The 17,986-nt window shown below is 34.4% G+C and overlaps 2 protein-coding genes across 4 annotated transcripts in view; both read left to right on the top strand.

Moving 5' to 3' along the window:
• CTNNA3 (catenin alpha 3) overlaps nt 1-17,986 on the top strand; it is a 1,353,918-nt gene that overhangs the window by 124,937 nt on the left and 1,210,995 nt on the right. For all 3 annotated transcript variants that reach the window (XM_031682182.2, XM_072971428.1, XM_072971429.1), the window contains one exon: nt 6,706-6,825. In XM_031682182.2, coding sequence (XP_031538042.1) covers nt 6,706-6,825 — 120 coding nt within the window. The remainder of the gene's footprint in view (nt 1-6,705; nt 6,826-17,986) is intronic.
• Nucleotides 12,287-12,876, top strand: LOC102525721 (large ribosomal subunit protein eL19-like). The gene is given in 2 exon segments (XM_072971431.1): nt 12,287-12,485; nt 12,488-12,876. Coding segments are annotated over 2 exon segments (588 nt in total).

A 17,986-nucleotide genomic window follows, 5' to 3' on the forward strand; every position in this document is an offset into this window, starting at 1 on the left:
AAATAATTTTTTTCCCTCAATAATACTTCACTTTGATTGCTCTGTTTTCCATATTTAAGTGAGGTGGAGTAACCATTTCTTCTGCTTAAAACAATTTCTTTTTACTTTGAACATTAATATGTATAGAGAATTATTATATTATTCTTTTGACCATTCCTTCCTTCTGCTTTAGTTCCCAGAATTGGCACTGTTTCACACTGACATTTTAGGGACACGCAGTGCTTTCAATCAGGTACTTATTGGATACTCTTTTGCATATATAGTGCTGTGGGTGTGAGATTTCCCTTTATGTTACAGGTTACACTCAGCACCTTGCACAAATGCACAAAATGTTAAATAAGGAAAAATGACAACTGTTGAGCTGGCTGTTCTTTTGAAGTAATGCTACCTGATATTTTTTCATTATGGGAATTAGTAGGCTGCTGGAGCTGTGGAGTTATTTGAATCTATTGATCTGACTGCAAGAGGAAGCCAGGACATTGGCAGTGAGGGCCAGGGAAGCTTTACTTGCCAGAGCCCTGGTTGCATTTTTTCCTGCTGCTTCAGCCGATTTCTTCTTGTCCTCTTTCCCAAATTGCTCCATGAATCTATTTCATGAACTCATTGAATGTGTAGTTTGTATAGAACATTGGCTTAGATTTATTTAAAAATATGTTGTCAGGAAAAGGAGGAAAATGTATTTGGGAAGAGGGAATGCTGAGTCAAACTAGATATTTTCCCTTTTGCCTTGCTCATGCTTCTCTTTTCTGCAAAACAGATTTTCAGTTATTTTAATAGGAGATGAGCAATCATGGTCTCTGCTGTTTTATTTTGTGGATTACTATTATTATTATTTCTGACTAGAAAAAAATTTGATGAGAAAACACTCTGGGTGTGTTACAATGCTCGCTTTTATGGTATACAATACTTACTCTTTGGGCTTAGAGTTACTATTTGCATCTTCTGATTCTTGTCTGTCTTGTGAAATTTGGTAAGGTCCAAGGATAGAATTTGGACTTGTTTCTCTGTTCAGACACCATCTTCATATTCAGTTTTGGCAGTTTTAGAACATACCTAGGTTTGTTTTGGGTTCATATTTATGCACTGGACTTTTTTTTAAAGTTTGAATTTGTTTTGCAGTGAGTTAAAAATATTAACAGGATAAATTCAGTGTTAAACAGATTATTTTGAGGTTCTTGGTTCATTTAAAATTCCCACTCAAGACAGTGAACAGATAAAGTTGAGGAATATTAAAAGTTCTTTGATTAATTGTGCTTCCTTTCCCAGCTTAAACTGAGAGAGCATTTATTCTGAGAAATAGTCAATATAATGAAATTACAGTGCACTGAACTGATGTAGAAAATCTCAAAAGGTCTGTTTCAATGATCAAGCACAGTGGCCTATTGGAATAAAAAAATTTCAAATCAAGGTAACATCAAATCTCCTTAAGTAAAATCTAAATCTCATTTTAATCTTTGTCTAATTTTTATCTTCTGTACTTCAGCTTCAATTGCAAGGTAAACTTATTGCTTTTAGTCTTTAGCATCTTTAAGTATGCATGTGGACAGATGGTGATGGAGTGTGTTTAATAGGGATAAAAGTTACAGTACAGATTTTGTATGACCTCTCCTTGAAAATTATTTGTTGTTGTAAGTGAAAAAATCTACCTAAATGAATGAATCATCATAGTTTGAGTACTTTGAACTATTTAATATCAATAAATGGAGGATATAGGCCCTGATAATGAAAGTTCAAGCTAAAATGTCCACATTATGCAAACTCTGACCTTTAATGAAAGCATTTGGTGGTGATGTATCATTACTGGATTTTCTCCCTTTTTTCTTTGGCCATGAACATGTTACTGGGATGTATTGGTTTTCATGTTTCTTATTTTGAAGGCTTATAAATGTGTTTACCCTAAAGTTCCTATTTGGAGTTGTATAAAATTCATAGATAGATGTGAAGAAAAAATAGTTAAGAAGTAGAGCTAGTATTTCTTAGGGAAGAGAAGATGTAGGGGATAAAGTATGCTTTAGAATTAAACAGATTGGGAAAATAGTTCGTATTAATTAATTTATGGATAAAATTACTGAAATTGTTTAGAATCTTAGATCTAATATTAGTTTGATTTAAAATTTTTTTAATTTTTATTTTTTATTGAAGTATAGTTGATTTACAGTTTTAAGGTATACAGCAATGTGATTCAGTTATACACAGATATATATATGCTACTTTTCAGATTCTTTTCCATTATAGGTTATTACAAGACATTGACTATAATTCCCTGTGCTATACAGTAGGTCCTTGTTATTTATCTATTTTATATATAGTAGTGTGTATCTGTTAATTCCAAACTCCTAATTTATGCCTCCCCTCTCTCTGTCCCACTTTTACCTTTGGTAACCTTAAGTTTTTCTATGTCTGTGAGTCTATTTCTGGTTTTGTAAATAAGTTCCTATGTATCATTTTTTTAGATTCTGCATATAAGTGATATATTTATCTTTCTCTACTGACTTATTTCATTTAATGTGATCATCTCTAGGTCCATTCATGTGGCTGCAAATAGCATTATTTCATTCTTCTTTATGGCTGAGTAGTGTTCCATTTTGTATATATATACCATATCTTCTTTAGCCATTCATCTGTTGATGGGCATTTAAGTTGTTTCCATGTTTTGGCTATTGTAAATAGTGCTGATATGAACATTGTGGGGCATGTATCTTTTCGAATTACTGTTTTCATTTTCTTTGGATGTATGCCCAGAAGTCAGATTGCAGGACCATATGATAACTTTAGTTTTAGTGTTTTAAGGAACCTGCGTACTGTTCTCCATAGTGGCTGCACCAATTTACATTCTCACCAGCAGTGTAGAAGTGTTCTCTTTTCTCTACACCCTCTCCAGCATTTATCATTTGTGGACTTTTTAATGATGGCCATTCTGACCAGTGTGAGGTGATAACTTATTGTAGTTTTTATTTGCATTTCTGTAATAATTAGTGATATTGAGTGTCTTTTCATGTGCCTGTTGGCCATCTGTATGTCTTCTTTGGAGAGATGTCTATTTATGTCTTCTGCTAATTTTTTTGATTGGGTTGTTTGTTTTGTTTTATTTTGCTTTTGATATTGAGCTGTATAAGCTGTGTGTTCATTTTGGAAATTGATCCCTTGGTGGTCACATTGTTTGCAAATATTTTCTCCCATTCTATAGTTTGTCTTTTCATTTTGTTTATGATTTCCTTTGTTGTACAAAGACTTTTAAGTTTAATCAAGTCCTATTGTTTATTTTTGCTTTTATTTCCACTACTGTAAGAGATGGAACCAAAAAAATATTTATTTCATTTATGTCAGAGAGTGTTCTGTGTGTGTTTCCTCTAGGAGTTTTATAGTATCCGGTCTTACATTTAGGTCTTTAATCCATTTGGGTTTATTTTTGTTCATGGTGTTAGACAATGTTCTAATTTTATCTTTCTACATGTAGCTGTCCAGTTTTCCCAGCACTACTTATTGAAGAGACTATCTTTTCTCCATTGTATATTCTTATCTCCTTTGTTGTGAATTAACTGACCACAAGTGTGTGGGATTATTTCTGTACTTCCTATTCTGTTCCATTGATCTATGTGTCTGTTTTTGTGCCAGTACTGTACAGTTTTGACTACTGTAGCTTTGTAGTATAGTCTAAGAGTGTATCTTCCAGTTCCATTCTTCTTTCTCAAGATTGTTCTGGCTATTTGGGGTCTTTTCTGTTTCCATACAAATTAAAAACAATTTTTGTTTCAGTTCTGTTAAAAATGCCATGGGTATTTTGATATGGATTACATGGAATCTGTAGATTGTCCTGGATGGTATGCTCATTTTAACAGTATCGATTCTTCTAATCCAAGAATACATTATGGTATATCTTTCCATCTGTTTGTGTTGTCTTCGGTTTCTTTCATCAGCATCTTATACTTTTCAGAATACAAGTCTTTTGCCTCCTAGTGTAGGTTTATTCTTAGGTATTTTATTCTTTTTGATGCAATGGTAAATGGATTGTTCCCTTAATTTCTCTTTCTGATATTTTATTGTTAGAATATAGAAACATAGCAGATTTCTGTATATTAATTTTCTATCCTGCAGTTTTAGTCAATTGATTGATGAACTCTGGTAGTTTTCTGGTGGTGTCTTGAGGATTTTCTATGTATAGTATCATGTCATTTGCAGACAGTGACAGTTTTAGTTCTTCCTTTCCAATTTGGAGTCCTTTTATTTTTTTTCTTCTCTGATTGCTGTGACTAGGACTTCCAAAATTGTGTTGAATAAAGGTATTAGTTTGATTTTACCATAGTGGGAAAATGAACAGATTTTGGCTATGTTTAAACTGATGGGTAGAATTAGTTCCCATTTACCAAAGGCTCTGAAAAGTCCTTTGAGGTCCAACTCAAATTCCCTCATGTCTTCTATATGGCCTGGGTCACTCAGTTAGTATCAGTGTTTTTTTTCAGTTTCACCACATGTTACTTTTCTTTCTTTCTTCCTTTCTCCCTTCCTTCCTTCCTTTTTTACTTTACTTTACTTTACCTTACCTTACTTTACTTTACTTTATTTACTACTTTGCTTTGTGTTAAAGTTAATGATTGAGTAGAAAGAGCACAGACAATATAGTAAATACCCAGTTCCATTTTGAAATGTACTGAAATAACAAATCACTATGTTGTGTACCAGGAACTAACATAATATTGTAGGTCAATTATACTTTAAAAACAGACAAACGAACAAACACACACACATAGAAAAAGAGATCAGATTTGTGGTTACCAGAGGCGGGAGAGAGGTGGTGGGAGGAGGAATGGTAAAAAGGTAATCAAAAGATACAAACTCCTTGTTATAGGATAAATAAGTACTGGGAATGTGATGTCAACCTGATAAATATGTTTAACATGATAATATGTCATACAGGAAAGTTAAGAGAGTAAATCCTAAGAGTTCATATCACAAGGAAAAATATTTTTAAAATATTTCTTTAATTTTGTATATATACCAGATGATGGATGTTCACTAAACTTATTCTGATAATCATTTCATGCTGTATGTAAGTCAAATCATTATGCTGCACACCTTAACTTTTACAATGCTAAGATATGTCAATTATATCTCAATAAAACTGGAAAAAAGTCATTTGGCATAACATAAGGTTTTGTGATTCCTAGAAGAACCTGGGCAAAGCCAGGCTTAGAGAAAGGTCCAGGTGAAAGAAAAATTAAGGACTATACTGTTTTTAAGAATTAAAATTATGTATTATTGGAAAAAAAACCAGTTCAGACTTTGAGTCCCAGTTACTTGTAGGTGGGAAGAGAAATAGAAACTTCTGTGGTTCTTGTGAGGATTAAATTGGAAAGAATAAAGTACCTGGCACTGAGAAGGCACCCAGTAAATGTCAGTATCATTTCCATTTCTGAGTTTCTTGTCTAGTTTCCTTGGTGGTCTGTAAGTTCCTTTAGGGCAGAAAATATATTTTATATTCATAGCGCCTTGTGCATAGTAGGCTCTAAAAGATTATTTGTTGAACTTAATTTTATTGTCCTGCTGTAAAATTGTCACAATATTATTTCCTATTTCTGTTTCTTCTGTCACCTTGAATTGAGATAAACATGTTGCTTTTGTGAAATTGAGGATTTAATTCTGTAGAATGCCATTATTATATGACTTATTCCATGGAGTTTGAAATATGAAGGGTCAAATCATTTCCCTGGAAACTTAATTATATTCTGTAAAATCTTATTACCCTGTCTCATAACACCATAATCATGGTGGAATGCTGGTGTGTTTAGGATGGTGAAATCTCCATCTGTAGAACTCTGTCTAATGGCGCACACTGAGAACATGGGAAATAAATGACATAAAGAGAGAGCAAATGCAAATGTCTTGCAAATGATATCACTTGACATTTTCAATCACTAATCCTCTAAAGTATGTTCTAATTTACTAAAATAAACCAAGAATTCAATTTCTTGTGAGCTTCGTTTGCTTAATTAATTATTAGTAGCAGAACAATATTCTGTGATACGCTGCAATTTGTCTCCTTTGTGTTTATCTAGTATCTGACTGAAAAATGAAGAGAGGCATTCTGATTCAGCAGAACTGATTTCATAACTCATCTCTGTTATAGAGTAGAAATGAATAAATGTTTGCTGAACATGCTACATGTGCTTCAGTCATCAAAATGTTAGTTTTCCTTTCTTCTCAAAATGTAAGATCTGAGAGATCTTCCTGGCTGAAGTTTGCTGGGTGCCTACTCTGCATAGATATATCTACAGAGGCAAGTGGCTACCTTTGCATAGACAAATTTGTTTCCATGATTGGAATGTGAGAGCTTCTTTAATACTTTCTCATTATGATTTGAAATTATACATTCGTTGCAATTTTTTTTCTTTAAAAGTAGCAGCGTATACTAAAACATGAAGAGTTAAAAAATTTTTTTTAATGGAGTATGCTCTTTTGTTGGAATGCGAACTAAACAGGCTTCTCATTCATGCAATAATGATGGTTGTACTTAGCATACAGTTAGTTTCTAATGCTTTATAATGGTGCTTAATTATTTAATTGAAAGGCAATTAGCAAGCCTTTGTTATCTCTGTATTATGAATGGGAGAAACTGAGGCTCAGTATTGACTATTTCTCTGTGTTAGTTCATTAGGAAATTTAGAAAAATATGCTGCTCCTAATGATTTACTTTTGCTTTAATTTCAGTTTCAAAAGGCATTTGAGTCTCTCAAAAATGTTTCCAACAAATCTGATCTCCAAAAAACCTATCAGAAGCTTGGAAAGGAGCTGGAAAATCTGGATTATTTAGCCTTCAAACGTCAGCAGGTAGGATTCAGAGCTCTCCTTGGTGGAGGATATCATCACTTTATTCTTCTCACCTTCCTGCCTGTCAGAGGTTCAGGTAGATCTGGGGAAGCTTATCTTCTAATATTTAGGGCAGAAGTAAGTTGTGCTGTGTGGTGCTGACCTGCTGTGTTCATATGGCTTCCTGCAGCATTCAATGTAGTCCTTAGTTTTAGATGTGCATTTTAGGGGTGTGTGTCCTTATACCTCTCTTAAAGAAAACCCTGGCTGGTTTGTGAAGGTCTAACTACCTTTTGACTAAGGAAGCCTCAGTGGCATAAAGGGAACCTCTATGTGGCTTGGTCAGTTGGCTGTTATTTTGACAGAGGGATACTTGTGGAGAAAAATCACCTCTAGAATAAGAAAATGATGTGGATGAACATGCAGAATTAAGAAAGAGAGTCATAAAAGTAGTTTTTTTTTTCAGTTTCGCTTTAGTTTTCTTTGATCTCTGAAGATTAGTAAAAATTTGCTGAACGTGTAAGACTGAAGAAAAACATGCTTCACAAATACAAGTCTTTTAGCCTCTTTGTATAGAAGACAAGATAAATCCAGAGCCCGAATAGACTTTTATAGAGTTGCTTTTAGAATTAGCATTTTATATTATTAATAATCATTAAATTCTGTGTGCAAGATCCTGCCACCCTAGCTATCTACTTTTCCCAAACTGGATCTTCTCCAGGTTCTTTACAGCCACTAGGTGTCAGGATCGTCAAGCTTTTACTTTGGTCGAATGTTTATTCCGATCAGAACAACCAGTTAGACGTTTAAATTAGGTTGCATGAAATTCAGGAATGTGCTCAATGATGGATAGCGTCTAGAAGAATGACTAAATGGCTGACTCGCATGGCCAGGCACCGAGTCCATTACTTAAGAGTCTTTCCTGTTGGTGCGACAAAGGGTGTAACTCTCTTACCATTGCCTAATTCACAAATTTTGGATATTTTCTAAGGGGGTTTTCAAAGCAGTACTTCCTATATTTAGTTATATACCTCATTAAGTCAACATGGTATAGTCTAGAAATATTGACTTGAGAAGAGAATTATGTTCTTGGCTTTGCTTCATCACAGACATGATCTTATTTTCCTAGGAGTTGTATTTGTTTTGTACAATGTTCTGGGGCTAATACAGTATCATGCTTTAATTTATATGACAAAGGATACAATATCCATTTGTTTTATTTACTTACTTTTATGTTAGTGATGGCCTAGGTATGAGTACATGTAACAGAAAGTAGTCACAGTTACTGAGAACTATTACAGTAAGCTCTCAAATGATGCTGCTTAAAATTCACACTGTGAGTCACTGCTCTGGCCTATGTAGTGTTTAGTCCAGTTTTGTTTCCAAGAGCTATATTTTACCACTGAGGGCTATTTAAGTTGGCAGGCAGTAGTCACTGTCCTCTTCTCTTATCCTTTCTCATTAGCACATTCTCAGTGATTAGAGTCTTACATTAGCTAATTGTGAATTTGGAAAAATGTGAACACTTCAAGGGCAGAAGGGCAGAATTCTGGGAGAATGGCATTGAGGGCAGATAGGTAAATTGCAAGTGTATGAGAGGAAAAGATGGGCATGTGGGTGTATGTATATGTATACATATGTGTGTGCTTATATAAATCTTATGTACTATTTATTAAATGACAACTATATGCCACATAGTGTGATTAGCACATTTAGGAATTAGATCATTAAATGCTTATAATAATATAACTAGGTTGATTTTATGAGCACCATTTTACAGATGAGAAACTGTTAAGGGAGTTAAGTAACTTGCCTAAGGTCCCTGGGATAGTAAGACATGAAGCTGAGCTTCAAATACAAATTTAGTCTGACTCCAAACCTGAGATTTTCCCAATATGCCTATAGGGAGAAAGACTAGGGGATAGTAAAGTAAAGAGTTCTAGGCATGCAATATGAAAGCATTTTTAGGAGAGGCCAGACCTGGGCCTTAAAGAGACTTCTGAAAATAGGCCTCTGATGAGAGGCAGAAGACAGGGCCAATTCTCTCTCCTTCTCTTTCTCTCAGTGGAAATTGTTCAAAATATACACAGAATAATTTTTGAAAGAATGTCTTCAGACAGCTAAGAAAATGTATAAACTTTATTTTTATAATCTTCTAAGTGTTAAATATAGTACATGTAACAGAAAGCAAGTTCTAGTAAACCTTATTCACACAAGGCAATTCTTTAAACTTGAAAGAACAGATCCTTCTGAAATGGACTTGCTTGCACACATAGTATACTGTCAACCCTTTGCTTTACATGGCTCTGCCTTTCTCTATGTCTAGTGATCATTTTTTTCTACCTGGAAAAGATAGAAGAGGGATTGGAAGGAAGTGGTCAGAAAAAGGATGGTTGAGTAGAATGAAAGTCAGAGACCAAAAAGTGATGAAAAAGAGAGAAAGGGACTTTCAGGGATAAGATAAGAGGGATAAAGTAAAGGAAATTAAACTCTATTTGGTTTTATACTACATGCATTTAGTAGGTTAAAACATTGATTTTTTTGAAGAATTTAAAATAACTCAAAATAGAAAAAGGGAAAACAGAGAGAGGATTACAAGACTATATAGTGAATGATGGGGGCATGGCAGAGAAGAGAAAAGACAAACTCTAATTCCCATTTGCTCCCAAATGTAGCAAAGCTTCTGAGAAATTTGTATTAACCAAGTACTGTACCAAAGTCACAGAGGAATGGTTGTGTTTCCTGTATGGGCAAGGTTCAAAGAGTCAGAACATTAGCTTTTCTCTGACTTGGTGGGATTTGTCTTTTATCTCCTATCCTATTCCATATAAAGCCCTCCCCCCGCATCCCCCCAAATCTATAAACCCCCTGCATCCCCCCAGATCTATAAACACACACTAGTCCATTTTCTCCTACTGGAGAAAATTTAGGTCTCTGTAAAATTGCAGTTCAGCTAGAAAGTTTCTGCCTTGTAAGGCAGGATTCTTTGTACCAGTGAATTAGTCATGCTTTGTTTCCTGGTCCAAACATATTTATCATTTCTCTTTGTGACAGAACGTAAGCTTCATAAGGACAGGGCCTTGTCTGTCACCTTCAATGCTTATATCCTCTGCAGTTCTCACAGCAGTATCTGACCCGTGGAAATACTCAATAAATACTTGTTGGTGCTGTTATTGCTATGAACAAGGAAGCATGCCAAAAGTTTTGGTCTCAGATTATAGGCAATTAAAATTGATGTGTCTTACTGCACTTCTAAAATTCAGAAAGGCATTAAGTACTAGGCTTCCTGGGTACCAAAGGCTGACAGATTGCTCTTTGCTATGTGCATTATTTAGATTTTCTTCTAACATATTTCATTTTCCACCTATTTCTTTAAACAAACATAAAATATCAATGTTACCTTAACTATGAATTATGGATGTACAGTGAACTGACTATAATTACTGTCTTGGACTCTTTCATTAGATTTTTTCTGTCCCATTCTATGACATTTTAGACATCATTTTGAGAGATTTCTTTCCCTGGGCTAGACAGATCCCTGGAGTACTTTGCTCTATTCTTTTACCTCTCATTTTAGGGGTTCTTGTACTTTCTCTCCTAGGTGTGAGCTTAGCTGTTTCCCTTCCCTTCCCTTTCCTTTTCCATTTGTTTGTTTGTTTGTTTTATGTCTTTTAAAGAGCAAGTGTTTATGCTTCAACTATTCCTTGGGCTATATTTTAGGTTGGAGCATAAGCATCCCTCCATTTTCCTAATGTCAAAAAGACTAATGTTAAAAATAGCTTTGGTTGGAAAAGATGAGAGGAGGCTGTGATAGATGAGGTGGTGGTGGGGTTTGATGAATCAGTAGGAAGTAAATGGATGACAAAGCCATATTAACCCAAGAATCGAGAGACTTTTTCAGTTTCACTACATCTGGAGATGCAATCTTGGAGTTTATATGCTTAGACTGGTTTTTATCCTCCTGGTTGATAATACTTAGGAATGATAATAGCAAGCTTCAGCTGTTATATAGAACCCAGGTTTATATATTAATTTGAGTGCTTATAAATCAAGAGATTTCCTTGGGGCTTTGGGTTTTTGGAATACAATTTTAAAAAGCTTGATATTCTGGACTCTAATTTAATTCCTTTCTCTCTTCTTCTATCCTTAATACTTATAACAGCATTTTAAGGCACATCCCCTTTCCAGAGGCTTCTGAAGTCCTTTGGTATAAATTAAAGTTGACATTATTGAGTTGAACATTATGTAGACTAGAGCACTTTTACACACTGATGTGAAAATACGTAAAATTAAAACATTGTACTTCAGATTTTAGTGGAAAGTCTTTCAGCTTTTCTCTGTTGGGTATTATGCTGGCTGTAGGTTTGTCATAAGCAGCTTTTATCACGTTGAGTTATGTTCCCTCTATACCCACTTTGGTAAGAGTTTTTATCATAAATTGGTGTTGAATTTTATCAAATGCTTTTTCTGCATCTATTGAGATGATCATGTAATTTTTATCTTTTCTCTTGTTGATGTGGTGTATCACGTTGATTGATTTGCCCATGTTGAACTATCTTTGTGTCCCTGGTATGAATGCAACTTGATCATGGTGTAGGTGTATGATCTTTTTTACGTGCTGTTGGATTCTATTTGCTAATATTTTGTTGAGGATTTTTGTATCTGTGTTCGTCAACAATGTTGGCCTATAGCTTTCTTTTTTGGTAGTGTTTTTGTCTGGCCTTGGTATCAGAATGATGGTGACTTCATAGAATGAATTTGGGAGTATTCCCTACTCTTCAATTTTTGGAAGAGTTTGAGAAGGACCGGTATGAGTTCTTCTTTGTATGCTTGATAGAATTCCCCAGTGAAGCCATCTGGTCCTGGACTTTTGTTTGCAGGGAGGTTTTATAGGTTTTATATTGTGGATTCTATTTCACTTTAGTGGTAGGTCTGTTCAAATGATCTGTTTCTTCTTGATTCAGTTTTGGTAGACTGTATGTTTCTAGAAACTTGTCCATTTCTTATAAGTTGTCCACTTTATTGCCATATAGTTGTTCATAGTATTCTCTTATGATTTTTATATTTCTGTGGTGTTCATTGTAATCTCTTCATTTTCATTTCTTATTTTATTTGTGTGCTCTCTCTTTTCTTCTTGGTGAGCCTGGCCAGAGGTTTGTCAATTTTGTTTACTGTTTCAAAAAACCAGATCTTGGTTTGAATTTTTCTATTGTTTTTTAAATATCTATTTTATTTATTTCCTTCCTGACGTTTCTTATTTCCTTTCTTCTGCTGACTTTGGGTTTTCTTTGTCCTTCTTTTTCTAATTCTTTTAGTTGGTAGGTTAGGTTGTTTATTTGAGATTGTTCTTTTTTGAGGAAGCCCTGTATCACTATGAACTTCCCTCTCACCACTTCTATTTGATATAATATTGGAAGTCCTAACCATAGCAATTAGACAAGAAAAAGAAATAAAAGGGCCTTTTGGTGCTGTGGCCACAGCCATGAGTATGCTCAGGCTTCAGAAGAGGCTTGCCTCCAGTGTCCTTTGCTGTGGCAAGAAAAAGGTCTGGTTGGACCCCAATGAAACCAATGAAATCGCCAATGCCAACTCCCATCAGCAGATCCCAAAGCTGATCAAAGATGGGCTGATCATCCAAAAGTCTGTGACTATCCATTCCTGAGCTCGATGCTGGAAAAACACTTGGCCCACCAGAAGGGCAGGCACATGGGCATAGGGAAGCAAAAGGGTACTGCCAATACTCAAATGCCTGAGAAGGTAACCTGGATGAGGAGGATGAGAATTCTGCACCAGCTGCTCAAAAGATACTGTGAATTTAAGAAGATTGACCACCACATGTATCACAGCTTGTACCTGAAAGTGAAGGGTAACATGTTCAAAAACAAGCAGATTCTCATGGAACACATCCACAAGTTGAAAGCAGACAAGGCTCTCAAGAAGCTTCTGGCTGACCAGGCCGAGGCCAGCAGGTCTAAGACCACAGAAGCATGGAAGCACCATGAAAAGCGGCTCCAGGCCAAGAAGGAGGAAACCATCAAGGCTCTGTCCACGGGGGAAGAGACCAAGAAATAAAGTTTTCCCCCTCTTATCTGTACATGATGGCCTTGGCTATTGCATGGATCACTCATTCAATAAAACAAGGCTTTATCTGTCAAAAGAAAAAAAAAATAAAAGGGTTCCAAATTGGAAGAGAAGAGGTAAAATTGTCGCTATCTGTGGATGATGTGATACTATATATAGAAAACCCTAAGGGATCCACACAAAAACTACTAGAGCTGATAAAAGAATATGGCAAGATAGCAGGATACAAGATTAACATACAGAAATCAGTGGCATTTCTTTACTCTAACAGTGAAGTATCAGAAGAGGAAAGTAAAGAAACAATCCTTTTAAAAATTGCATCCAAAACAATAAAATACTTAGGATAAATCTGACCAAGGAAGTGAAAGACATATGCAGAGAACTACAAAACATTGACTAAGGAAATTAAAGATAACTTAAAGAAATGGAAAGATATCCCATGTTCTTGTATTGGAAGAATTAATATTGTTAAAATGGCCATACTACCCAAAGCAATCTACATATTTAATGAGATCTGTATCAAATTACCCAGAACCTTTTTCACAGAATTAAAACAAATAATTCTGTAATTTATGTGAAATCACAAAAGATCCAGAATTTCCAAAGCATTATTGAAGAAAAAGAATGAAGCTGGAGGAATAACCCTCCCAGACTTCAGACAATACTACAGAGCTACAGTAATCAAAACAGCATAATATTGTTACAAAAACAGTCATGTAGATCAATGGAACAGAATAGGGAGCCCAGAAATAAACCCACACACCTATGGTCAATTAATCTTTGACAAAGGAGGCAAGAACATACAATGAAGTAAAGACAGTCTCTTCAGCAAATGGCATTGGGAAAACCAGAAAGTTGCATGTAAATTAGTGAAGTTAGCTTACTACCGCAGCATACACAAAAATAAACTCAAAATGGCTTAAAGGCTTAAACATAAGACAAGACACTATAAATCTCTCAGAAGAAAATATAGTCAAAACATTATCCGACATAAATCTCAGCAATGTTCTCCTAGAACAGTCTACCCAAGCAATAGAAATAAAAACAAAAATAAACAAACAGGACCTAATTAAATTTATAAGCTTTTGCATAGCAAAGGAAACCATAAGCAAAACAAAACAACAACCTACAGAAAGGAGAAAATACTTGCAAAAGATGAGACAGACAAGGGCTTAATGTCCAGAATATATAAACAGCTCATGTGGTTTAATAAGAAAAAAAACCAAACAACCCAATCCAAAAATGGTCAGAAGACCTAAATGAGCAAGTCTCCAATGAACACATATGAATGACCAATAGGCACATGAAAAATTGCTCAATATCGCTAATTATCAGAGAAATGCTAATCAAAACTACATTGAGGTATCACCTTATACCGGTCAGAATGGCCATCATTCAAAAGTCCACAGATGATAAATGCTGGAGAGGGTGTGAAGAAAAGGGAACCTTCCTACACTGTTAGTGAGAATGTAGTTTGGGGCAGCCATTATGGAAATCAGTATGGAGATTCCTCAAAAAACTTAAAATCAGTATGGAGATGAAGATTCCTCAAAAAACTTACCATATTATCCAGCAATCCCACTCCTGGGTATATATCCAGAATGAACCTTAATTTGAAAAGATGGAGAAAAGACAGTCTCTTTTTTTAATTTTAAATAATGTATTTTATTTAGTTCAATATATCCAAAATGTTATCATTTTCAATATATAATCAGCATAAAATTTTTGAATGAGATATTTTACATTAAAAAATTTACTTATTTAACAATATCATATTTTTAAAAAATTGAAGTATACTTGTACAATATTATGTTACAGGTATACAATATAATGATTCACAAAATTTTAAAGGTTATACCCCATTTATAGTTATTATAAAATATTGACTATATTCCCCATGTTGTCCAATACATACTTGTAGCTTCTTTTATACTTGATAGTTTGTACCTCTTAATCCTCCCATCTCCATCTTGCCCCTCCTCTTTCTCTCTCCCCACTGGTACCACTAGTTCCTTCTCTATATCTGTGAGTCTGTTTCTTTTCTGTTATATTCACTAGTTAGTTGTATTTTTTTAGATTCCACATGTAAGTGATATCTAACAGTATTTGTCTAAGAAAAAACAATCTCTTTAACAAGTGGTTTTGGGGAAACTGGATAGCAAAAAACTAAAAATAGACTTACCATATGTTCTAGCAATCCCCTTCTGGGTATCTATCCAGAGGGAACTCTAATGCGAAAAGATACATCCATCCCAATGTTCATAGTAGCACTATATACAATAGCCAAGACATGGAAGCAACCTAAATGTCCATCAGCAGATGACTGGATAAAGAAGTTGTGGTACATTTACAAAAAGGAATACTACTCAGCCATAAAGAATAGAACAATGCCTTTTGCCATTTGCAGCAACATAGATGGACCTGGAGAATGTCATTCTAAGTGAACTGAGCTAGAAAGAGAAAGAAAAATATCACATACCACTCATACGTGAAATCTGAAAAAAATAAAAAGGACACTATGAACTCATCTACAAAACAGAAACAGACTCACAGACTTAGTAAACAATCTCATGGTTATTGGGGAAAGGGGATGGGAAGGGATAAATTTGGTAGTTTGAGATTTACAAATGTTAGCCACTAAATATGAAAACAGATTTAAAAAATGTTTCTTTTGTGTAGCACAGGGAACTATGTTCAGTATCTTGTAATAACCTCTAATGGAGAAAATATGAAAATGAATATATGTATGTATATGCATGACTGGGACATTGGGCTATACACCAGAGATTGACATATTATAATTGACAATACTTCAATTTAAAAAAAAGATACATGCACCCCAATATTCATAGCAGCACTATTTATAATATCCAAGACTTGGAAACGACCTAAATGTCCATCAACAGATGACTGGATAAAGAAGCTGTGGTATATTTACACAGTGGAATACTGCTCGGCCATAAAAAAGAATAAAATAATGCCATTTGCAGCAACATGGATGAACCTGGAGAATGTCATTCTAAGTGAAGTAAACAAGGAAGAGAAAGAAAAATACCACCTGATATAACTCATATGTGGAATCTTAAAAAAAAAAGGACAAACTTATTTATAAAACAGAAAAAGATTCACAGACATAGAAAACAAACATATGGTTACCAGTGGGGAAGAGGGTGGAAAGGTATAAATTAGAAGTTTGAGATTTGTAAATACTAACTACTATATATAAAATAGATAAACAACAAGTTTATACTTATAGCACAGGGAACCATGTTCAATATCTTACAGTAACTTATGATGAAAAGGAATATAAAAATAAATATATGTATGTTTGTATATGACCGAAATATTGTGCTATACCAGAAATTGACACAACATTGTAAACTGATTATACTTCAAAAAATATATATTAAAATATTGTACTTCAGATTCACATCCATGTTGGAAATATGGATCTCCCTCTTGTTTTCCCGATCATGGCGTGCTAGTCTCACCTTCTGAACTTTTCACAGGGTTCATAAAGTTGGTGTTTAGAATATTTAGCCCTTTTCTATTTACTTATTTAGCTAGTAATCATTCTTTAAAGCCAAACTGAAGTCTAGTCTCCCTCATGACAGTTTATTCTGTGACCTCTGGTCCATATGTAAACTTCTCCTTCTTTGCCATTCTTTGCTTTTATCCATGTCATAAAATTTACCATCTGACTGATTATACTCCCATTGAAGATTCATGTAGTGCAGGCTAGAGTGTGAGCTTTGACTAACCAAATCTTGTTAGATTATTTGTCCCACTTTAGGTACTGCAGTTTCTTCTTATAAAATGTTAGGAAAATAACACCTAACTTATAAACTGTTTTGAGAAAACAGTATAGAAAGTATGAAGTACATACATGTTTTAAATCCTTTAAAGTACATAAAGGAATCAGTATATAAAAAACTTAGCATAGTGCCTGGCATGCGATTAGTATAAGATGTAAGTGTTACAATGTTGTTTTTGCATTATTCTCATCTTTCATCTTCCTAGATGGAAAATTGGCTATCCATAAGGATATTCTCTCTATTTTGTATACTTTTCTACTTCACATAGGTCCAGCACTATTATGAACATGTAAGATGGAATGTTTTTAGACATACATAATACAGTGTTTGGGGCTCTGTTGTAAAAAATGTTGATACCTTTTGAGAAGGGAGTTGCAGTATTTGGTTCTTATGTGCTTCTGAAGTGATGTCTTTTGATGGGCAGTGAAATTAAGGTCTGAGTATTGTGCTATCACTGTCTGTGACAGAAGTAATGCGTCAGACTCAATGTTATGGGTAAACCCCAACTCATTATATATATCTAACCTTCCCTTGTGGTTCCAGGTAGTATTGTTCAGTACAATATTTTTCTGTCTTTAGTTATGATGTTCAGGAATGAACACTGCTTTTTTCTTTTTCTGAGCAAAGTGAGTTAACCACTTTAGATAACTCCAAAACCAGAAGGGTATACAATACCTTATAGAATAGGAATTGAATTTAAAATGATCCCTTATCAATGAAGAGATAGAAACAAATAAGGTGAAATGTATTTAGTAAGAATGACTGCAGGTTAACATCTTGCATTGAGAAATGAGATTCCAGATGGATAATGACTAACCATATAGAAAAGAATCCTAGGCTACTCTGGAACTCAAGAACTCTGAGGGACACAAGATAAGAGTGTAGGGCTCCTGTGAAATCAGTGCTTAGGAAAGCAAAATGGAATAGTGTTAAGCTTGTTATTTTTGTATTATAGCATGTATTGTATTACAGAGAAGAGGAAATTGATGAATTCAAGTAATGGTCTTTAACTATGTAAAGATTTACAGCAATAAAGATGTTATGAATCATCTCAGGCAAGGGAATACACAATAATATTGCACTGGGAATTGTTTGTAAGTACAGTATGAAGTAGAACTAACTTCCATTTACATTAACACTAAAATGGAAGTTGTAAATATATTTTACTTAAGACCTTTAAAAACGAAGTACCTGTACATTGGGGATTATTTAGATACAGTCTAAGAAAAAGTATAATTGGGGCCTGAATGAGTGTTCAAGGGAGGTGCTAAGCTTCTAGAATGATA

Source organism: Vicugna pacos, chromosome 11 (genome assembly GCF_048564905.1).
Source record: "Vicugna pacos chromosome 11, VicPac4, whole genome shotgun sequence".
Lineage (NCBI taxonomy): Eukaryota > Metazoa > Chordata > Mammalia > Artiodactyla > Camelidae > Vicugna > Vicugna pacos.